General features: G+C 41.7%; 1 protein-coding gene across 1 annotated transcript; it reads right to left on the bottom strand.

Moving 5' to 3' along the window:
- Positions 1-4564: 4564 nt before the first annotated feature.
- Positions 4565-24218, bottom strand: LOC137284847 (uncharacterized). Its single transcript, XM_067816866.1, has 3 exons — positions 24020-24218; positions 5546-5698; positions 4565-4972 (listed from the first exon to the last, which is right to left on the bottom strand). The coding sequence occupies exons 1-3, from the start codon at positions 24090-24092 to the stop codon at positions 4755-4757; spliced, it is 444 nt and encodes a 147-aa protein (XP_067672967.1). The 5' UTR covers positions 24093-24218; the 3' UTR covers positions 4565-4754.
- Positions 24219-24597: the final 379 nt, after the last annotated feature.

The following is a 24597-nucleotide window of genomic DNA, read 5'->3' as shown; positions in this document are numbered from 1 at the left end:
TCCTGAGTAACCATGACTACAAGACAAAACTGGAACCACGACACAGCGTATGTACACATAATGTATAGAACTAAACGGGAGTTCTGCATAGAATACTTCGGACCCCAATCTATAGTCTCCCTAAAGTCTTATCATGCTGGAACGAGCACAGTCAATGAAGCAAGTTCACACAAGCGCGTGGGGGTGAGTGATGGGGAGAGGTGGGCTGGATGTGACTGGTAGGGGGGTGTAAAGGGTAGGTAAAATACACACAGTGGGTGTGAGAGAACATTACACTCATGTGTACAGTGTAAACTTTGGGGGTAGTTTAGGACGGGTGTTCGATACCCATTCTCGGAGGATAAACTGACCGGAGGGATTATATGTATCGAGAACTACACTATACCACTGTGGATAGTTTAAGCATTTAAATTTAACATTTTAACTTAACATGCAAAAATGGGTCAAAATATATTATTATTGAGTAATTACTTCTTTCTGATAAACATTCTCCGTTAGAGATTCATATAAAAGGTGTTGACTCCCGTCGATAATTAACTGCTAAAGCGTATAGAAACACGTGCGCGCTTACCGTTAATTGGGTTATGGGAGGGAGGTAGAGCACAATCGCTCTGTAGGTTTAGGAGCTAGCGCTTCAGTAATAAGCAAGCACACTGTGGGAGGTTTTGACTTAACTAGGACAAACGGGCAAATTAGCTATATCTCAAGCTGCTTGAACGAGTCTGGCACGACCCGCTTCTCAGCTCCATATTTAGTGGGGTGAATTCTGGAATATATATTTTATCGATACTTGAATATATATTTTATAAATGAACTCCATTAACTAAAATATGTACACTCTTACAGGCAGGACAATAAACGGGAGAGAAATATATCATTTGTACATCTGCTGGTTGTGAATCATATATATATCATATATATATAGACGGTATATATTGTGTGTAGTCATATTCAGTACCGATGAGTATTTTATGTGAATACATTGTGTTGCTTCATAAGTAAAGGGGGAAGAGGGGAGGTCTGGGAGGGGAGTGCGATTGTTGGGGTTGGGGGCAGGGTGAGGTGGTAGGACAAGGTATCTTCTGATATGGTGATGCATGTCACAACCAGGCAGCATTGTTACGTCTGTGATATCAGTAAGTTCAGTTACAACAATTTACCGTTACATGTAGGACCTAGTGACTGAGAAGAACATCCAATACACACATACTACGCGTACACATAAGTGCATTGTACACTACATGACTAGGTACCCACAAGCGATATTCAGGGATCCATATACTTGTTATTTTTAAGATTATTGATCTCAGTATTAAACACATACTTCAGTAACACGAATGATTAATTTAATCATTCTCTAATAAGAATATTGTTTAAAAATAACACAAATATGAATCCAAAAATATTTCCTATCAACAGCATTAATTTAGGAAAGCAATGTTATAATTGATCGTAAGACCTAAAAAGCATATCGATGTCTAATATCAAGGAGATAAGGAAGAAAATTCATTACTTGTTTACCGTTACCCTACATCTAAATTACAGGATTGATGACTGCAGGCAGAGTGATGGTCATCACAAGAAAAGAATGGACACATCGGCATCTATTTGAAATACGTTAAACAATGTCTTATAACGCAAAGCCTCAATCATTATCAGAAATCTTAAGCTAAGTCCTACAGAGTTTCTATATGCAGTCACGTCATGCATACGTGGTGAAGGAGACTGCATGTCTCGCAAACACTTGATCTAACCATACCGAATCACTAATGTCTTATTCCCATTACACATAATAAACGTTCAGCTCCCCTAGTCGGGTACACGACTGTAATAGCTTCCTGTCATGCTAGCAGACACCCCCTACAAGAAACGACCCGTTCCATTCTTGAAGCCTTTGCCAATAATAACGTCGTTCTTAGTCTTATCAGATAGTTTCGCAAACCATTTCCCGTTTTAACGTTTTCATAGGTGATATATCAACCATGTATTTCAAACGTAATGAGATCAAATACATATTACCTGGATAGCATCTCACTGGATCTAACATGTCATAAGAACCATCAATCTTGGCCTTAGCATCATATCCTGCAGTCACGCAAACGTATCCATTGCTCAGTCAACAGTGGTATATCCTTTACATGTACATTGCAACATATCCATGATTCAGACACACCCTCATATCAGACTCACGGCCGTTGCTCTGCTTGTATAATAGCAGTGTGTCAGCTTTGTCAAAGGAAACCTACAAGTGGTCAGTCCGTAGTGGTAGATCCTTTGTTCCAGTACTGACTGTATATCCTTCACTCACTTCCTAGCGGCATATCCACAATGGACACACAACTCATTCACGAAAGATATCCATTTTACAAAACGTATTCATTCATCTATCCTTTCCATGAACTGAAACCACGCTCTTCATGGAACCATTTCGGAAGCAGATCTTCCTGTACTGTGGATAAGCTATCTCTAAGAAGATGGCACAGGTTAGCGAGTACTACATCCTTCCTAGACTCGAACTCGGACACTGAATGGTTCCAAATAACCATGGAAGCATTGGTGTTAAGTGTCGATGGATTTACAACCACAAGTTCTTGGAAGAGTGGACACGGTGTTATGCACATCATATACACAATGCACGTCACCACTTTTTGATACATGCATATTTCAGGTCGATATCACTGTTCACGTGCAGGTGGAACTGTGACCATATGGGTTATGTTGTTATATATACATGTCAATAACACGTAGTTGATCAGTGTGTTACAAACACGTGCAGAGTAATGGATCCATGAAACATTCATTAGGATGAATCTAGGTTTAGATCATGGAGGCAGTTGCGTGAAGAATACAAGCTTGTCTAAATGGTGTTATACGACCTTCTCCGTGAGAAACTGAGTCTAGGCTTGTTGCTGATTGTCGCCGTCAGATCGTAATGTTCAACAATGTAGACGTGGCATAATATAAACGTGCTGTATCAGTAGCACAACATAGGAACACAGGCAAATGATGTCGCACTAAACACGATTGATATCAAGTTCAATCATTTCCCCCAAGATATTCTGCTGATTCGATATCCATTACAGATGATAAGTGGGCCTGATGATGATCTGTCTGTCAATATATTCGTTACATCACACAACGGCCATGTGCAAGATCACGTCCACACATCTGTGCATCTTGAATGTCCATAGCCATAAATGTTCTACGAGATCATTGATGCAAACACACGTACTAGTCAAGAACTCATTAGTGACTTAGTTCTCAGCCAATAAAGCAAAACATAGCTCAACAAACGCGCAAAGCAGCATCAATTTAACCAGAGTCCTTTGTCCCAGAGCGTTATTACTAATGAGCTATGAGAAGAGAAATGATCTCCTGAACCCTACGTGTAGTTTACCTGCCCCCAGAGATTCAAGTATGGAAGTCAGCTCTCCCTGCACCAATTACTGAGCTCTCCTGTTGCTGGAGGTTCATATTTTGGTTATATTCCACACACGAACCACTGCAGATACCTGACAGCGTATCTTGACCCCATGCTGAATTGATGGCAATTCTTTAATCAGGGAACTTACATCAGCGTACTGGTTGCACATGGAGTTAGTTCAGTTTCACCTCCATGCCCTCCTGATTTGTGGTGACCATCATGTGAAATGATTGAATGTCTTCTGGCAGCGGGAACCTTTATCTACATTATCAATGTCACAACATATAGAAATATTCATCAAACTTCATCTATTCTCTTTAAGAATATACTCCACTTTACTGTACAAATACATCAACAATCCAAATCAAATCTAATCCATGATCGCTTATCACAGTGTTGCTCGCAGACGCATGTACTGCGTCTTTGTGTCAGAACTTGAACATATAAGACAGCATTGACATGCTTCCAAAAATATCACCTATCCCTGAGCCTTAAACCTATACACGATTAGCCGTTACAGCAGCAGGATTTCATCACGTTTATAACAACAAAGTAGTGTATATTCCCACATGTTCCGCCCTCGATATACTGCTGCACCTGGCTCAGATCTGCATTCCGATTGAAATTCCAAGCTTTACACTTCTAAATATTTGATACAATAACAAGTTCATAACAACATCTTGAATTTCGCCCGTTTCCATACTTTATGCATAATTGGTACCGTTACATGTAATACATAGGTACCATGACTTTGATAAGCAATCTAAACTAATGCGAATTACTGACGACTCATTCGCTAAAACAAATGAGGCCTTTTGCTCACGTAACCTGGGATTTTGCGATAAAATTACATTTCTCTTAATTTACTGACCGAATGTGTTGGGAGACAGTGTTACAGCTTGGCTACATAACTTCGGTTCTGAGCTAACGAAGACAGTCATGTTAGCTAGAATATTAAGACCAATATGTTGTGAATACGCATCAATCGATCAGTACGGAGAACTTCTGACACGGTGTCTATAAATAAGTCGGTCATACGCTCTTAGGAATGTGTCCGTATGTGACGTAATCAGTTTTCGAGTTATAATGAAGTGTTTGAAAGAAATAGCTTCAGCAGCCTGTAAGAAGCACTGTGATGAGATGCACTAGCGCCATCTGGTGGCGTTCCCCAAGCGGGTTAATCCCATATCGGCTACATCTACTATGATTGCATCTGGGTATAAGTGGATACGGCATGGCGTCCACCTACTATGATGGACTTCCGGTTTACATCCATGGTAGCTGCTTACAAGAGATCTTGACCTTGTCAACAGACGTGTCATTGTTTGCTTCATTCCCGTAGTTTCTGGTACATCCGAGGAATGACAAACGTTGCTATGGCAGTTGTGAGATACGTGGAAAGATGAGGTAAGACAGCTGGTCCCTTGTTACAAAGCGAGTCTTCACAGTGACAGTAGCGGAAGCGAACACCTCTCGTTCCACTGCGGGCGATGCACCCGGGTTTACCCATCGATCCACACTGACGTATAATGCGGACTTCATCCGGAACTGAAAACAGATCATACGTCATTGGTATAGACAACTTTCATGTCACCGGAATTTGAAGATTGTTTAACCCATCTGGACATAAATATGATGAATGTTTTCTAACGGCAATCGTAATATCTGGAAAAGTATTAACTAGTATCTTGTACATAAAACTGTTACACTGAAATAAGAACAAGAAACGGCCGGATTAAGATCAGGATTAAGTAGGTATAATCGGTAGGTAACATAATCGGTGTATTGTTAACATGAAGCAGGGAGACTCGACAAGTGTTGCAGAGTATCCCTGCCAGAAACGAAACCATTTCTAATGCCTAATTTCATCTTGTTGCATGGCTGTCCACATCTACACGAGACTCAATTTGAATCAGATTTGCCTAGATGTCCATCGACAATGGGTATTTCAACAATACACAATATATACCAGACGGTCAACTTAAGAACGAGTGTTATTGACATCAAGATATACGCTGTTTAGAAGCGATTAAACAAGCGCTGTCTGAAGGAAATTATCGATTTGATTCCTTAGATTCGCAAAGGGTTTCCTTGCAAAGGGAGATAATTCTGTTTACTTACATTCTTGGACCATTTTACGGCAGTATGTGTATGTCTTGTTACCCTGAAGGAAATCACACCTCTGCTTGTACATATATTGTTTCTCTTCCGGCAAGTTCCGACAATCATCGCCGTGAAGATAGGAATTACATATGAAACACTCGATGGCGAGTCCTGCAACAGAAACAAACATCGTCAGGTGGTGCTCACCCAGCTGAGAATGTGAATTCCACTTCATCTCGGCAACATCTCGTGCATCTACATGTGCACATTTGATTATCACGCGCAACGTGTGCTAGGTCGGCCTGGTGGAACCCCTGAGTCTGTTTGACATTTAGGCTGAGAGGATTTGGTTCAAATGAATACAATCCTTTTCACCATAAAACTATTGGGTAATACTGACTCTTTAATTTTTTAAGCGATGACCTTCTTTCCTTTTGTCAAGGTCGTGAAGAGTCGAGAATTTTAACGTTTGAGAACATGCATCGCATAAGCATCTGCCCAAGGAGTAAGTTCTGTTGGAACTTGAGTGTACACACATTATTGCCAGTATCTTTGCACCAGATTCTGTCGTTGTTTCAATGTGGTGACAACGTCAACCAACGTTCATGCAAATGCTTACGTTTACGTAAACCGCCAGAACACTCAGCTGCGTCACGACCCATAGTTTTTATCCCTTACCGTCACCAGACAAAGCATTTCCTTCCAGAACAACCTTAAAACAAACGAGCATTGCAGGCTTTGCCATCTGAGACCAAAGACAAAAGGGTAAAAGAAACGGAGTTGACTTAACATTTAGAGCCAACCGGAATAAAGCAATCACCATAAATCATTATCTTAAACAGGCATTTGAGAAAACTGGGTCAGTGTGAAGATCCACGTCTTGCTATTGATCCCTGTCCAGGAGATATCCTCTCAGCGATTGGGCCTAGGTCCGGATCGGCTTGGTCCGGCTAGAAGCACGGACATGAAAAGAACTTTGGCGTCGTGACGTCACGGGGAGACTGAGGGGGTGGCACGCAATATAATTCATTAAGTTAATGCCCCAATCCAATCAGTTTGTGGTTATACCTGGCCCTCAGTAGCATCAGTATTGAGTTCCAATGAAACAGTCGCAGCGCATAATGGATTTGGGTTTGTGAAAGACAAGATGAAAAGAGTTGGCAAATATTTCAATGGTGAGTTTTATTGCGTAAGGGGCACAGCAGTGTTTCGCCAATGACGTGACTGTGTGCAGGGAATCGTTAGATCGATATCAGTTGGCATCTGCGAAAACATGCTATTTCTTATAATAATACCGGATAACAAAGGCTTAACTGTACAAGACAACCAATATAATACTCACGTCGTTGGCTGAACAGAAACAAAGCAGAAGATCGGTATTGCTATGACTTGGAGTCTACGTAGAGTCGAGGTTAATACTGACACTTTTCCTTTAGGTTTTGACAAACTAGTAACTGAATACATGATTTCAAAATGGCCATGTTAACCAAGATAAAAAAAATTAAACTAGTCGCTTTCGAAATTTAGGTATTTATGTCAGAAAAGTAAAACTGCAAATGCATAAGATCAAACACGCTAGATATTACGGTATAGTAGGTATGTCTAAAGAAGGCTCTTAGACGGTGGTGGCTCATATGACTTTGTATGACCGAATGTAACACATTTCGAATACTAGTTGCACGTTTTTCAAGTAATAAGAAAGAAATTATATCCTTACAAACTAAAACCTTTGTCGTCTTCATGATGCAAAACTCGGTGTTCCACCGAGCATGCCCTTCTACATATGTTTCAAACACAGACACATGACTACGTTTTTTTATTATTGTTAAACATCTGCTGCAAAATAATGATCAGGATGTACCCCTATAGTGACACACTGTAACTGGTGTGTTTGTTGGAATGGAAAGACTGTTCTTGATTGGCAGCAAAGACAGAAATAACACTGAGTCGCTCGGTCTCTAATATCCTCCAAACACCTCATCCTTCACCCTGAATATAGAGTGATCGGTCCCAAATGCCCCATCACATCATCACCAAACACACAAATGGCCATAAGGAAGTTTTAAACATTTACAAACCTATCGGCAGAGCACACCTAAAACGATAATGAAGTTATGCTGTCACCTCAAATACCAGCACTGAATGGTCGCTGCATGCAGTATGTAAACCTTTTCCCTCGATACTTCAACCAGCTGAACAGTAACTTAATCGTTGTGGTATTCCTACATAAATATTTACTCCTCATATTAGTAGAGTGTGGGAATCCATTGTCCATTATTGATGTAATCGCACTGGGTGACGTCACGGATCCATAAACTTCAGATGAGACTGATCAGGAACCATGTACGTAACGTTGACACGGTTGGTCCTTTACAGCAGCTATTGTAAAACCACTTCCACTTTGTTGGTACATATGAGTGCAGGCAAAAGAAATGACTTATACGAAAACAAGCATAGTCACTAAGGTGACATAATCCCCCGCAAATTATCAACCTTAAAATGTAATAAAAGCATAGTTTAAGATGAAGTTAAATGTCAACAAAAACATGACCAGTGACTTCTCTTGATAACTTTCTGCAAGTGTTCAAACGTACAAATATTTTCAAGACTCTCCTGACCCTGAGCTGAATGTTTAGTGTATGAAATGCGCAAAAACAGCAATAAAGAAAGAAGGGGAATCTTGAAAGCCTATTAAGAAAATAAATTAACCCGTTCTTGAGATATCTTGCTGACAATCTTAACATGCAGTTTTATATGCAGAAATATGTGAAGTTACGCCGTGACCTTGATAAACCTTGGAGCTGAATAATTTCCAGTGAATGGTTCTTGGAATATCTTGCTGACATAGGTAAAACCTGAAAGCTCCCTTGTGACCTTGACATGAAGGTCAAGTTTAACAAACCTGACTGGAACCTTTCTTATATCGTGAGGAACCTAGGTACTAAATAGGAAAAGAATCTTGTCTCGGGCGGAGTCTAATACTATGTGTAATAGAATGATACTCTAATGAAAAGGGGAAAAAACTAACATTATTTGGAGGGAGCTGATGCATATAAATGAAAGGAAATGAATGGTGTAAACTGTCCCTATATGAAGAGTTGCATCCTAGACCGACGTGTTATGAGGCGTTAGTCTGGGTTCGAATACTGAAAACCTGGGTTGAAAACCTAAACTCCGCCTTATCGGTCACGTCGGGAGTTATTTCAGCGTTACGTTTAACCGCAGGGGCCAAACACATAATGACGTTCAACACAGTTCAATCCCAGCTTGATCTGTGACACTAAAGAGACAACCTGGTCTGTAATGCATATAAACGATATCCTGTATACGAAAACCTCAGAATGCTCGTCATTCGGGGCAGACTGACACGGTGCTGCCAGTTCCTCAGACTTTGCGGGGATCAAGTAACATGAAAAGGGCTATAGTATGACTCGGCATCAATATCTCATCTCGCTAAGGACTCCACAAAGCTTTCACCGAATAGGGCTTCCCTGAGCACATCGCTGTATACAATTTGAATATCATATACATTCAAACCGCATTCACAACCTGATTTATGTCTGACTTGACGTTCTCTGGAGAACTGTGGAGTTAAATCGTAAACATGTTCTTGTTGAGCTTTCTTGTATTCATAACCGCCATGAATAAATTCCCTGTAGTCGGCAGAACATATTGATTAGTCTCTGCCTTTCATCTCTCCATGCTCTGTACCTCCTTGCCCCCTATAACAATCCCCTCCACCACCGTCAGCCATCCCTACATTTCCATTCCGACCTCGCCCCTCCCCCAACCCGTCATTCCCACTAAAACCGCTTGTCACCCAAACTCAACCTTCTGACTCAGTCCAACCCCTCTTGCCACCCCTATTCATCCATGGCCCTGCTTTCTTCCCTATCCCCTCCATCCGGCGATGGTGACGCGCTTCTAGATGCACCAACACTGTGTATTATGCAAATGAATTGGGTTAAACCTTTCTCACAAAACATTTTTTCATAACTTTGAGTGTTGATAGAATAAATCCAGGCAACCAGACGATGAAAGTAAAGACATGTAAATATTGATAAATTTGCCATGAAATTCATCAGCATCTGCCACGAGAGGATAAAGCAGGAAGGAGTAGGAGGATATAGGAACTGACGCTGCTAGTGTATTACACATGTCCATAAACGCCCTCGACATGCTCATGTTCGCGGATAAGTCTAAACTCCAAGGCTGAGTCCACTCAATCAGACTGTGGGTAGTGGCTTTGGGTTGTTGCAATAGCAAACAAGGGGATAATTAGATTGGGAGTGATTTGTAAACAAATACATTCATCTTTGCCAGATGAAACAGGATCAGCACGGTGTTGATGAGAGCCAAGAAGCACCAGGGGAATATGCAGTGAGGCCACTTCTGTGTGGTATAGATGCGGAATGTCAGCTTCTGTTCCAGAGACAGTTAATCCATATGCCAGAGAGAATCACATACGCGGAGTAATAAACGTGAAGTACATGTGCTGGAGACCAGCCGTTTGGTCTCATGTGTCTGTGCACCATCTTCCTAGGAGTGAGTACCCAAAGGATTGTCCTGAGTTCGGAAAGCACATATGATTCCTCAACATTGACCGAGGTTCGGCCCTGCACTACATAACAAAAAGATCGTTTTGTCCCTGCATCTCAGTGTTCATTCATCCTGATAATAGTACACAGTCTGCTAGCCAGGAGACAATGCGTTCCAATAGCCGGAATGGGACACCAATATATTGTCCAGTAGTTGTGATGGGGCAACATATAATCCAATAGTCAGATGAGACAACAATATACAATCCAATAGTCAGAATGAGACAATATATATGCAGTCTAATACTCGTGGTGGGATAACAATATACAGTTCAATGGTCGTGATGGGATAACAATAAACTGTCAACGAGTTATGACAAGACAACAATATACAGTCCAATAGTCAGGACGAGACAACAATATACCGTCCAATAGTCAGGATGAGACAACAAAATACAGTCCAATAGTCAGGACGAGACAACAATATACCGTCCAATAGTCAGGATGAGACAACAATATACAGTCCAACGGTCAGGACGAGACAACAATATACAGTCCAATAGTCAGGATGAGACAACAATATACAGTCCAACGGTCAGGATGAGACAACAATATACAGTCCAATAGTCAGGATGAGACAACAACACACAGTCCAACGGTCAGGATGAGACAATATACAGTCCAATAGTCAGGATGAGACAATAATATACAGACCATCAATACCGTCCAATAGTCAGAATGAGACAACAACACACAGTCCAACGGTCAGGATGAGACAACATACAGTCCAACAGTGAGGATTTGACGACATTGAGCACCTGTGTGTCACACATGTAGTATACATATGACCGTGATTAACAAGGGAAAAACAAGGAAAATAAGACACTTTTGATATTGTTCTTTCGTGACGATGTTGATGTTGATCTGAATAATGAATTGGTACGGCTAGTGTAAGGAAACGCACGGTTAATCTTGAGACTTGGGACTGTATAACGATATAATTTGCTTTGTACGTGTATTACAATGACGTTGATTTCATTACATGTTCACAGAAAGAAGGTCAAGCATATTAATTCTGAAGCAGAAATCATCGTTCATTGTCACTGTGGTTCTTTACGGTTTCTGATAGAGAAGGCTACTTGCATACAGTTCCTGTTGACAATAGTCAACACGGGACTCTCGGTATGCCGGGAAGCTGATGAAGACCCTACTGCATCATGGGACGGATCTGATTGATCGTCTGCTCCCCTTCGAACAGCCGACCAGTTTGAATGATACATCCCTTGATCTAAACCCCGACACAGTCGGCCACGTGATTGCCAACTTCAACTCCACAGTGGTGCAACCATCACGTGACGACTTCAATCATCAGTTGCCCAGTGACACTGCCCATTAAGCATGTTTCCAATGACCCATTGACTCTGCCAGAAAGATTCCTAATGGTTGCCCGTCTACGAAGCACTGTCTACAACAGTACTGCGTGTGCTATAGTAATTGCTGCAGCTGTTTAAAACGTACTCTTACATTTAATCGCTTTATGCCGTATTCCCCATTTTCCTTTCTAGTCTTACGACCCACTCGACAGAAGACATATCAGCCGCTAGAGATCACGTTTGCTTTCTGAGGAACGTGGAAAACCGTGTCTTTAAACGAATGATATGCAAGTCAGTTTTATTAAAGAGAACAGACTGTTTTGTAAGTACCAACCACTCACACTTATAACTGTTAAAACAGGAGCGGGGGCTTTGAGGTAGTGTCGAAGTGAGCAATCAATGCAGACATCCGGGGCTTTATTGATATCTCCACGGCCGACACTTTACATTATAACATGCATGAGTGACCCTCAGTATCCAAAATCATTACCAAACCGAAAAAAACCGAGTCGGTAGGGCGAGCGGGGCGGGTTTGAATTAAGCGTGCACCGGATGTTATCCTCAACAGATAGTGTCAATATTTGGACGTAGATGGGGTGCATGTACAACTTGGTTTAAGGATTGATCATTTATGAAAACTCCTGAGTATTTTTGTGTGATAGAATTAGCACAGCCCCATCAATACAACAGAGATCATTACGCACCCACGTTGAACCAGGCAACAGTGACAGAAGTGTGCAATCCAATCTGCGTGGTGCCAGCTGATATGACTGTTATGTCCCATGCATCTCTCTCTCTCTCTGTGTATGTGTGTGTGCGTGTGTGTATGTGTGTGTGTGTGTTTGTGTGGAAGGTGGGAGAGAGCAAGAAAGAGAAGTGACACACAGAGAACACGTTAGCATATGCATGTGTGTGTTCCTTCGTGTGTACGTAATAGTGATTGGATGTGTGAGCGTGTGGGTGAAAGACACACGCAGAACACGTTTGGGAATGCTTGCGTGCCTTCGTGTGCATGTACGAGTGATTATATGTGGGGTGGGGGAGAAACGACAGGCAAGGAGAGCACGTGCATGTATGCATGCCTAAGTGTTTCTGATTGCATTATATATATGTGAGAGCAACAACAGTGAGTGGGTGTGTATGCACATGTTTTTGTGTGTACGTATATGTGACTGTACGAATGAGAGACAGAGAATGTGTGTGTGCGTGCGTGCGTGCGTGAGTGTTGGGGCAATTTAATTGAGATTCCATGCCATTCAATGGTGAGTATTCAATTTCAAGTCCCTGTACAGGTATGAACGTCAATATGAAGTATCGGATTCTTTGTCTGTAAGCTGAGAAGATCCAGTGTCAATCCATTGTGAGGGATTCTTTTTAACGCCAGTCCATTGTGTAGCAATCCATACATGTATATCAACTGCGTTGATTCAATTCGAATCCATTGTTATTGCATGTGCATGACTCAGTGTTAGTCTGCCGTGTACATTCAACGCCAGTCTACTTTGGAGACGCAATGTCCATCCTCTCATATCAAGTGAAACATGAATACGTGAGCTCCCGACAGTGTTTTCATCACCAAGTGTAGTAACATTCATAGATGCCTAAGTCAAACATTCATCGTTGCACAATGCTGACCATCTGCGTGACTCGTGATTACACCTTTGAAGCAACGGACGTGTTTTCCACTTGCAGTGTTAGCTGCAGAAACTAAAGGCGTTACAACAGATTTACATAGACTCATAGAGAAAACTAATTTAGTTCACGATATATGGAAATGTGGTCATCCAATGATAGTGATAACGAGGAGTAAGTTCCACAAGACCAGTATTACTAGTGCGAATGCCCAATAGCCGCCCAACTTCCAATAGACGACTAGCTAACAGATGCCCTAGTACCAACAGACGCCGAAGAACACCGAACTGTCAACAGACGCCGGTACACCAATAGGCATTACATCTCCAAATGACGCTAGTACACCAACAGGCGTCGCACCTCCAATTCACACTGGTAAACCAATAGACGTCGCACCTCCAACAGACGAGGGCACAAACAGAAATACGCTAACAGACCAGGGACTCTAAACGACGGCAGATCAAACCAAACGAAACAGGTTATGTCTCTCACACATACCAGGTCGAAGCCAGATTGATTGAGTAACTGTGTCAAGTAGGCAGTAAATGATTTATCCCCACTTGGAAACCTTATAAGTACATACATCAGTGAACTATGTATAATACAAGTGAACAGCGACGGTGAGATAATGAGAAACTGGTAACGCCAACAGATCGATCTGTTCATGTAGCAGTGCAATGAAGAAACACTTCGGTTCGAATCTACGAAAAACGTGGAGAATTTTCATAATACATAGCTTCTCTCCCTGTGTACCGATCGCTGTACATGTATATCTTGATGGGCAATCTGTTCATTCATACTTATGACCATAATAGAGATCTAATAAGAATAATGATGAAAACAGAAAAATGGGAAACGAAACAAAAATATCAACGCACATACTTCTGTATTGATTTAATCGCTTGTTGAAATTGAATTACACTAAAAAACCATATGCTTTACTGATCAAGCTAAATGTCAATGCCAACGTGAATGCTCGTCATGTAACTGTGCACAGTCTGCCAACGGCTGTGTCCTTGAGATGTCACTATCAACTATGTTCATCGACCAGGCAATGCCAAGTAATGCACGGCTAACAACTTGCTTTTTCACAACATTGAAACTTTTTCGCCTATGACATTCCAGTTATTACCTACATCGTGTTGTAGAGTGTCACTCAAAGGCCTGTTGCTGGATATTGGTTCCATCTTTCTCTACAGACCCTTCACCGCCCATGTTAGAGACAGGGCCAGGTGAGTGCGTTACGTGCCAGGTGCTATTGAATCTTCCTCATCCCGCGTCCCCGTGCTCTTTCAACGTAAATATTTCAATCAACCCGGTGGAGGTTTTACATCCAGCAGTAGCCGCGGCTGCAGGTGGAGTCGATAGAAAGATGTATACAACTTCGATAATCACTCACTGATTCGCGTACCCGCTGGGACTTAATTATTAAGCATTTCAACCGAAATTAAACAGTGTTTTCTTCAGTTACCGTTAATGATGTTTCTGTGTAGATTGGCTGTGTGCGTCAGCATTTGACACCTGCTGAATTGCAAGGAAAGGAAAGTCCAGCGAGGCGTCGTTTTGCGCCATAATGTGATGTGCCAGGATTTGGGCCAGAGTGCAGATCAGGACAAAGATTTTAACGGTAGCTTGCTGGATGTTTCGTTATTACTTAGCACATCCCCGGGTATTTCTATCATATGTTGCTGTGCACAATTAAGTACGAAACATTTTTAAAAAAAACGTAAATTGACGACTGGTTAGATCGAATGTCGTACACCGAAATATTACGAATATCCGTAGTTCGATATATGCGAAGCGTCGACACTGGACCGCAGAGATCGTTCAGTCGTCTTCATCTCATAAATGATATATCGTGTTCGATTAACGAGGTGCCAATGAAGATGCAATCGACGAAAATGCTTTACAAGATATAATGTCATATCCTATCGTTACTAATAGTTTTTTCATCACATTAGGTTTAGAGTGTTTATTTATGCACATCAACGACCACCTGAACAGGTCAAGGCGTCATTTGATTACATTATTGTAATGTTAGTATTATTATGCACCTTTATCTTGCCTAGACTCAAAAATGTGGTGATTGGTGTTCTTTAGCACAGCGGAATCGGATGAAGATACAACAATGCTGGTGGATCAACGCAATCGTTTGACCCCAAGTTTCTTGGAGCCCTACATTGAAAAACGAAGACAGACATATGTGATGTATCCATGACATTTTACACACTCGCCTTCATTGAACAAGCGGTGTCATACAGCCATTCTTGAAACTGGAATTTAATACTCCGAGCGAGCGAGTTTGTTTTACACCACATTTAGCAATATTCCAGCGATATAACGGCGGGGGACCCCACAAATGGGCTTCACACATTGTACCCACGTGAGGAATCGAACCCGGGTGACGAGCGAACGCTTACCTCTGAGCTACCCCACCGCCCTAATATTCCGAAATGGAGATTGGGTGCGGTTTTATTCGGTCATAATGAGTCAAACCTGCAGCTTGTATACCCACAGTGGAGATAAATATGCAAGATGCAAGCTTGCTAATCCGTCGATAAGCGTAATAGTGTTAGGCTATCAGCATTCGTTGTGTGGATTAGTGCTAAACAATTATACACAGCACGCATATCTATAACACGGATTTTACATCCAAGAATAACAGCCGTGTATAATCATGGAGGCATTCAATACTCCGCCACTGAGCATTGGCAGCACAGGGCCATGTTAATGAAGCTAAATCATTGCCGAGTACCTTATTATTAGGAACAATGCCAGAGCTTAATACTTGCCTCAATACCCTAAACTGAAATCTCGTTTCCTCGGCCTGATTACCGTTTTAAACGCTGCAACTGCTTGACCCCAGTAGACATAATTCTCCTGTACCGACGTCATGTTATTGAGTTACATATCAAAGGAAATAATATTATGATCCCCATTATATGTAGATAATGATGTTAAGCAGTTTGTCACGGCAGTCACGGTAGTCACGGACGCTATGCAACTATTTTATCAGAAATCATCTTAAACGACTCTGTGACTCGATATCAAGGGACAAATCGAAATACTGCATGACCTCTTATATAATATTATATTTCAGTTAATGTTATCTTTAGGATCCGACTCCACCCCCCACCCCCAACCAACCCCCTCCCCAATAATCCCCATCTGGTTTCAGACTAGTCATTATGATAAGTATGTTAGTATGATGAATTGTATAGCAATCGATAGGTTATGACGTAATGTTCAAGACACTCATTAGTAAATAGAAAATCATCAATACCCACTAAGTTTATCAAATAACTTAGGAGGTCGATAACTGAGTGGCTGGTAACACGTTTAAACTGAAACAGCCACCATCCAACGTCATGAGCAATGACTCGTATATATAGCCACTAGCATGGATTTATAACGACAGATCGTTTCAACGTATCAGGCCCTAGGGTAGCCCAGAGGCCAAAGCGTTCGCTTGAAACGCCGAATCCCTGGATTCGATTCCCCACATGCGTACAATGTGCGAAACACATTTCTGGTGTCCCTTGTCGTGATATTGCTGGGATATCGCTGGAATATTGCTAAAAGCGGCATAAACTATACTCACTAAAATGTTCCGGGGCTTGTTTCAGAATTCAAACACATGCTCTGAGAGAACAATGTTGGACACCCAAGGAAGCATTGCCTACCTAACAATATTTCACTGTCCTTTTTACAAGAAATGTTATGATTCGTGTCAAAGATATCATTTAAGGTAAACAACTTCAATGCTCCTTTGAACTGCAGTTATAAGTGTGGCATAATATACATAGACTTAATTGTGTGATGAGGATGGATTATTTCATCAAAGGCAACGCACGCACTGAGATAGACTTTGCTACAAATCTCATCTGGACTCTGATATCGTTCACAGACTTGTCGACATTTAATGTGCGGAAACCAAATTACCTGACAAAAATAACTTTTGAGTCTTCACTGATTCGAGACGCCATACCTGAACGATAAACAAGCAAACAACGTCTTTCATGGAATATATTACAGCATCATCTCATACGATGTCGATACCGTCTTAAAAAAACAACCTGTCTTTTTCTTTAGGTGAAAGACATCAAGTAGTTTACAGAAGTAAAATCAAACATTACGACACATGCAAAAATGGCAAATTGGGCTTAAGAAGACAGTTTGTTTAGATGGGTAAGTGGAGGTGAAGCCAGCGGCATAATTGCTCAGAAAACATGAAGTGAGAGAACATATCTGTCTGAAGAAAAATGTTTGCCAACTATATACACAGTTGTCAGTGTTCTTCCTTACACGCCGAATGATTGTTGGAAAACGATTGCCCTGGGAAGACTACGCTATGTCGATTGAGAAGGCGGTGTTTGTGTTTGGTGTTAATAGCTTACAAAGAGAAAAAGGCTTTGTAGGTCCTTTCAGTACAACTGGTTTCTGTAACGTTTTGATTCTCGAACAACTTTGGCATGAAAATTATTAACATTTTTATAGAAAGACATATTTTACATACGACGTGCATGTAATGGAATTTGTCTCTATGTGTGAAAACGGCTGGGGAAAAGTGTCCGATTGAAAAATTCATTAAAATTACCCCCTTTCTAAAAGTCTGATGTAGCAGTTTGTTGTTCTCATTCCCAACATGTTAGTACGGGATACAAACCAAACCGATCTACAGTTGCGTAATGAATCTGCTTGTCATGGTTCCACTGGAAACAAGCATAGATACCTCTGCTGCAACACTTCTTAACGACACGCAGTCTAGTCTGGATATTAAGTAATCCCTCCGGAACACCTTTCAGCTACTGACAACGTGACCGTTCTATAGGACGTTGCTATATCAATGGACGCTACTTTGAATACATTTCCATTGAAAGAACATATACCTGCGGCCATGTGTCAAGTCCTACGGGGACAGACAATGGTTCTGATAGATCAAAACAGTGTATCCAACACAGATCATACATTTTCAGGAGGTTCAGGGGAGGCGTGAAATATGCATCAACGCTTTCTATGGAAAAAGTGGGTCATGCGAAGGTAAAAATCCTAGCTTCGTCAAATATTTACTTGAAGATCGAAACAGTATCATGTTATTGTGCATAACACATATTGTGTTTGAAATATTAATTTTTAGTTATCATTCTCTTGGAAATGGCGGAGTACCAGGCAAAATCCTTATAAATCCTCAAAATCCTCATATGTTTCAGTCCCATTGGACATGTCGGTCATGGGAGAACACAAACAGTGTAGGACTTAAACACGGGTTAAAGTGAAGGTTAGTATCTTGTGTCCTACCACACTCAGCAATACTCGATGTGCATGACAGCGATCTGCAATCGAGTCTGCACCAGACAATCGAGTAATTGACATCAAGATCATCTACATATTTGGCATATGTAAAAGGTCGTAGCTTTATAAAATACCAGAACGTTCCCAAACTATTTTACCGTGCACCATATACTAGTTCTACATGAAAGTCAGAACGATACCTGTAGAAATGCCATATTTATAGCCGGACTGAAATGTCAAGATCAGGTTTTAGACACACCACAGTGTAACCAGTCAGATATACTAGCAGAAGCCATCACGTTGTTTTCTCAAGTCGTTTCATGCAACCTTTAACAACAAAACTCCGTCATCTCTCAGACAAACATATAAGCTGATTGGTGCTTAATTAATCAGTCAGCAATACGCTATAACAGCATTAAGTATGTCCAGCGAGGGAACCGTCCTTGGTGACCATTTGTCACAAGCAATCCACGGGATGAAGACACACGCTCATTCAGCATATCATTACTGAAGACTAGAAAGATAGCATCATCTCAAACAAACAGATGGATTGAAATTGCCTCATGGTGTAGACAGTTTCTATCGCATTATTGACGTGGTGCAATATTGCCCTTGATAGCAAACACGCTATCAGGTCTTAAAGTCGATCCCGTTATGACAGACTTGGTTAAGTGTGGTATATAATCCACGAAGAACTTTCTTTTGTCCTCATCAACGAGCCATGTCAACATCCACTTCTTCCATCCATGGAGCACCGATGGTCCATCAAGTGCAGAAGAGCGTGTGATGCCAGTTCCTAGACAACTAGCCGCGGGCGGCCATGGAGCGCGTAGTCACAAACCTTGGATCTACTGCAGGTCACGTAGAAATAAATAGGAAGAATATTTTCATAAACTGCTCAAATTATCGAATAAGACTTCAAATAAACAGTCATGTTGAAAGCGAGGTCGACAGGGCAATATTTACTTATGCTAAGAAGTTCAATATATATTGAGCCCCATGCAGAGAGTCTCCCATAGAGGGATCAGATCGATAGAAAGGAAAATTGACTTCCCTGGTTACTGTAAAATCAGCTGATGCTAAAAATAGGGGAATCGACCAAACAGAAGAGTAAAATATGGCCGAAGTTAAGATTCTCTGCTGGGCACTTCAAATCGAAAACGTTGCAAGTAAAAGTATGATTAGTTAGCAACATGCGTTGGGTTTCCACTCACAGCAGGTGTTCATGGCCGTATCCCACCTCTCTAGGGTACCACTGGGTTTGTGGATCTTGGTAAAACACGTGTGTACTTGTCGGGGGAGATGTGGTTTGCGCTGTCTCAGTGCCCATAGACCCATTACTGCCTCCGCTCACACCCCCTCGTAGATAACCACATTTAAACACCTTATGTCTGTTTGTAATCTACATCCTGTTTATTCGTGAACTATACGCAGCTATTTTTAAATATGACTCTATCCCGTTACAAGAGATTATAAACAATGAAAACGAAATTTTAAATCTGATATATATGACCATATTAGGATACTTGAATTACATTGTTCGAATATCATGACATCAGCTGTTATCTGTCGCCTATTTACATGAACTCATCCAAGCGGAGTGTGAAATGTCAACAGCCATATTGGCCAATCCGTTAGAGATCACAGAGTGGTAACATTTGGTCTGTAGCTGTTTTTCAACTCACGAATAATTAAGTCACTTCCTCGATTCGATAAACGGTCAGACCCTGTACACAATTACACAACATTATGTGTAATGTGTGATGAAACTCTCTTATCATTGCCCCGGTCAACAACATGTCAATCAGTATAACAATGGCTTTCAAGTTAATAACAACGAAATGATTCCGTTTAAAACTCCACCCTCAGTTCAACCCACTGACATACATGTATTCATGCAATGGCTTCGTCTAGCTAACATCGCATGGATAGCAACGATCTTGCCATGGGGAACATATGTCCGAGTGGCACTGTGTATATCAGAAGCTAGTCTGCTAGAATGCGACCATAGTAAGGATTTGGGGAACACCCTGTCCTGGCCATCTACTCCATGCTCTCTTCGTACAAGGCGTGTATGTTCGACTGGATGTTTAGGTAGATTGAGTCTGGCTGCAGCTATCACCCACTTTCTCGTCTGGTCTTGATTTGGTTGCTTACAGAGCTTTGACAGAGTATTATTACTGCTGATTGCCAAATTCCTCACTCATTCACCAGATACCAGAGCCGTGTATTTAACGTAACAACCAACACCGTTATAACGTTTTGGTAGATCTTTTTGGTACTCTTTACCTCGTTGTAACGAGGACGATAGAGAGACGTTGAAATGGATGGCGTTTCGAGATTTTGAGTACATGTATAATAACAGTATACAATTGGATATATTCGAGGTACAATAAAGAGATGAATGATACAGATCCGATGAAAGTCGGTCTTCAGTTAGAAACATCTTGATATGTACAAAGTACTGTTACTTGTTACAAAGGATGCGTTAATCTGACATTTTCAGTTTGAAAGTCATCGTCTGGATCAAGGATATCCGTACCAACACACATACAGCCCCTACAGGCGTGCCGGGTATTCGGGGCATTCCTGTGTACTCATCAATTTCTCGAAGGGAATCGAAGCATTGCCAAATGCCTACGAGGTTATTACCAGTGCATTCTATTCCCCAAAAGCCATACGATTTGTGTGATTTACGTAAGACATGGCGTCGAGGAATGACGCCCCAGTATGAGCGATGGCGAACAGACGCAACGTCGGAGTGGAAATACCTAACCCAGTACAATAAGCTACGGTTTGTTTACAGCTTCTAAAAAGAAGTAATGTCTTCAGATACCATCGGCAACTAATCTGACTGCAATGTCATTCGACTCTACAGCAGCATCACACAGCGGTGTCTGTATCACAAGGCCATGTGCCATATGGGTGTTACTCGTACATCGTGCTCGTCGTTAACTCTTCATCGTCGAAATACTTCCCGGAAGTGTAGTTTTCTATGCTTTACTTAGCATTGGGTGTGGAGCAAATTTTCCCAATAAACGTCAAATTAAACGCGATTTAGCACAAAATTGGTAACGTTTTCACAGTCGTTCAGCTATGATGCTTCTGTCTGAAAATCCCACGTAACAAATCGATGTGGCATTTGTTTGGCTAGTGATATGAACGTTTTGTAAAGCATCAACATTAGGCTGCGTGTTGTGGTTTACGAGCCTACTAGGCTCAACGACACCTCAATGGAAGGCTAATATGACATCGAACCGTTTCATAATTCTTTAGCATGTTAAGGTTAAAGGTGTCATGTATGTATTTGTGAGTGATAGTTGTGGGAATGAAAGCAAGCATAGAATAGTTAATGAAACAACACAATTTCTTAATGTATGATAATCAGACATATGGCATTGGGGTCCTTGAACGATCTCAGAGATACTTCTTCCACATATCAAAATACATTACAATGGAACATGCGTCCAGTGATTCAATCAACTGGAGGGATGGTGCTCACTGGTGAGTTTGGGTCGATGACTCACTATCTGATGTGAGTATGACCCTCCCAGAACTCATGCCACCAAATGGATGGCTACACCAGCTAGGCGACAGCGAGGAATTTCAGACGGGGGGAAGGAGAGAGAGAGAGGCAAAGTGCTCTACGATGGGACCTGTTTATATGAGGAGCCCCGCGGGTGAATCACTCGCTGGATGGCGACCTGTGTATACACCGCGCTCATTGACAGTATCCTGCATCATATCGCGTTACTTCAGGCCTCTGCTGATTGGGACCAGATGAACCACACGACTCCCAAAATAAAGGCAAAGATAAATCAAGACATTACTCACACCACACCCACTTGCAGCATGTCGGTTACAGCTTTATGTCACAGCAGTTTCTGTATTGGGAAAAACATTCCTATTGTTATCACCAGTTGAATTAATTCATATGTATTTCCCATGAATTCAGTCACATCTCATTCAGATTTTATAATTTCAGTATGTCTACCTTAATAAACTGATGTTGACGTAACTGGTATCAAGAGACACGTGGGTAAGATTCTATTCATCATCGGAAATCATCCTTCATCAGATACCAGTAAAAGAATCAGTATCTCAACACAAAACTGCCATAGCATTGTGACGTCATCACCTTATGACATCATATTATTGTGATGTCATCAACTTTGGGAGGACGTAGCATTGTTAGCTGTTTTCTTAGTGATGTCAAAGCACTGTGAGGTAATTAACTGATGATGCAATAGCACTATGAGGGTTCAGGTGTGATATCGTAAGTTATAGCAACAGTGGAGATGTCGCGTGAGGATAGCCACTGATCTCACACAGGTGATATCTACTGTGGGACCAAGTTTTGGACGATAAAGACAAAGAGTGATGACAATGTTTGAGATCAACGTCAGTGTCACAGATACATCCCAACGTCAAAGTCTGAAATCAAAGTCAATAATGTCAACGCTATTTAATAATCAAAAGCACGCCATGAATATATATAAACAGCATATTCCAAGATACATCATTTAGGTTTGTATTTCTGTGTAATTCAAGTCGTCGCATGTATAATTAAGTTCAATGAGGAAGAAGGAAGAAGAAATGACGGTGTGGGTCAATGGCTGCGGTGTTACACTCACCATTACATCTGATTGCAAACAGATCCAACGTTAATATGGTTTTAAATATCTTACCACAAAAGTTTCTACCTCATCTCTGGATATATTGGTTCTAACATGCATTAATGACAATACGCCGACGCTTACCACCATCAGCCCAGACATAAATTCCGACTGTGGCAAAGTCAATAACCTGGTGATGCACACCGCCGCCGCTTGACACTGTTAAAGGAAATAAGAATTGATTTTCTTAAAGTCTCGCTGACCACAGTAGCAGGGAATCTCGTGGTGTTTCATGTGTTATTTTAGCATCACACATGTAGTTCTATGTTCTTCATCAGTTAAAACCAAATTAACGATGAATCCAGGAGACGCGCCTGTCTCCTCCTGAAAATTCCTCGAATTACGTCAGCGGCGCAGGTACTAGAACCCTTGTAACGTGATGCGTTGCTATCAGTTAATTAAAGTAAACCTATTTGCAGTCTGTGTAGCCTAAGATCGCATTCCCCTTCCAATAACCTACAGGACTTGAGTCAAGGGGACATGACCGACACAACCCTTCCGACTCCGACTTCACGTGGCACGGACGCTGTCATGGTATTTTTTTTCTTCTGCAAAAGACTTCGTTCGACAGACCTTCCTTGACCTTCGTTCCGATCCTTTGGACAATACTGCTGGGGTCCCCAACCACTAAAACCAAATTAAATCTGACCTCCGCGACAGGGAGAACAGCATTAATATCGTCTGCCGATTGAACTCAGTCCAATGGTAACGGGTCAATATACTTCATGAAACACCTTGGTTAGATCGGAGTGTAGACACCAGACAAGAAGAGCTGGATTTGGACGAAAGACATGCTAAACCAGATGACAGGGTGAAAATGACGACTTTAAAAAAGCGTAACGTTAAAAACATTGTCTTTCGGGGCGTTTAAAAGACATTAATATCGGCACATGAACGCCCTTGGAATGAGGCGACATGTATGTGAATAAAACGTGGCCATATATATCAAACTGATGGTGATGATTAAGTACTGATTCTTACCTTTCTGAATAAACAGGCATACCGCTAGAACTAGCACACACGTCGAGGTAAGCCATTTCTTCGCTGACTCCATTTTCGCTCCTACAGAAATGTCAAAGTAGTACACATCCGGGCATCTAATTAGTGATCTCGGCAGCTGGAACGCTTGATTGCAAACACATCATAGCGCGATCCACGCAGAGAATTGCAGATGCACACTGGAAACAACCACCGCCTGTCTCACACGCGGCCACAACATGCGAGTATGTCCTCCGGCGCTGACACTGCGCGATCCGCTCGCTCCTCGCACGCTCACGCTCTCCACAACCACAAGAGTCCAACTACCTCCAATGGCGGCCCGCTACTAGCAACATGAGAGACTCGGCTGATATCGAGCGTTAGCGGCTCTGCAGAACGTAATAAGCAGAGAGACCCAACAACTACTGGAGACTGGTGAAACAGCCTAATGGTATTGGCACGAGAAGAGATATATCAGCCAGCGGTCATCTGGGGCACGGACACGGCGGACCAATATTTAATTGTCACTCGGGAGAGGGCTGATCTCTTTGTACTGATTAGAACGTTTGTTGATGACATTA

Source organism: Haliotis asinina, chromosome 5 (assembly GCF_037392515.1).
Source record: "Haliotis asinina isolate JCU_RB_2024 chromosome 5, JCU_Hal_asi_v2, whole genome shotgun sequence".
Taxonomy (NCBI): domain Eukaryota; kingdom Metazoa; phylum Mollusca; class Gastropoda; order Lepetellida; family Haliotidae; genus Haliotis; species Haliotis asinina.
The sequence above is the reverse complement of the archived record's forward strand: the minus strand, read 5'-3'. Positions and strand labels throughout refer to the sequence as shown.

What these genes read in the sequence shown, in the direction of transcription:
- LOC137284847 (XM_067816866.1), bottom strand. Translation starts at nt 24,092, where the DNA reads ATGGAGTCAGCGAAGAAATGGCTTACCTCGACGTGTGTGCTAGTTCTA. An exon ending in ATGCCTGTTTATTCAGAAAG is followed by an intron (nt 5,699 to 24,019) that starts GTAAGAATCAGT and finishes TTTCTGTTGCAG; the next exon opens with GACTCGCCATCGAGTGTTTC. An exon ending in CCGTAAAATGGTCCAAGAAT is followed by an intron (nt 4,973 to 5,545) that starts GTAAGTAAACAG and finishes ATCTGTTTTCAG; the next exon opens with TTCCGGATGAAGTCCGCATT.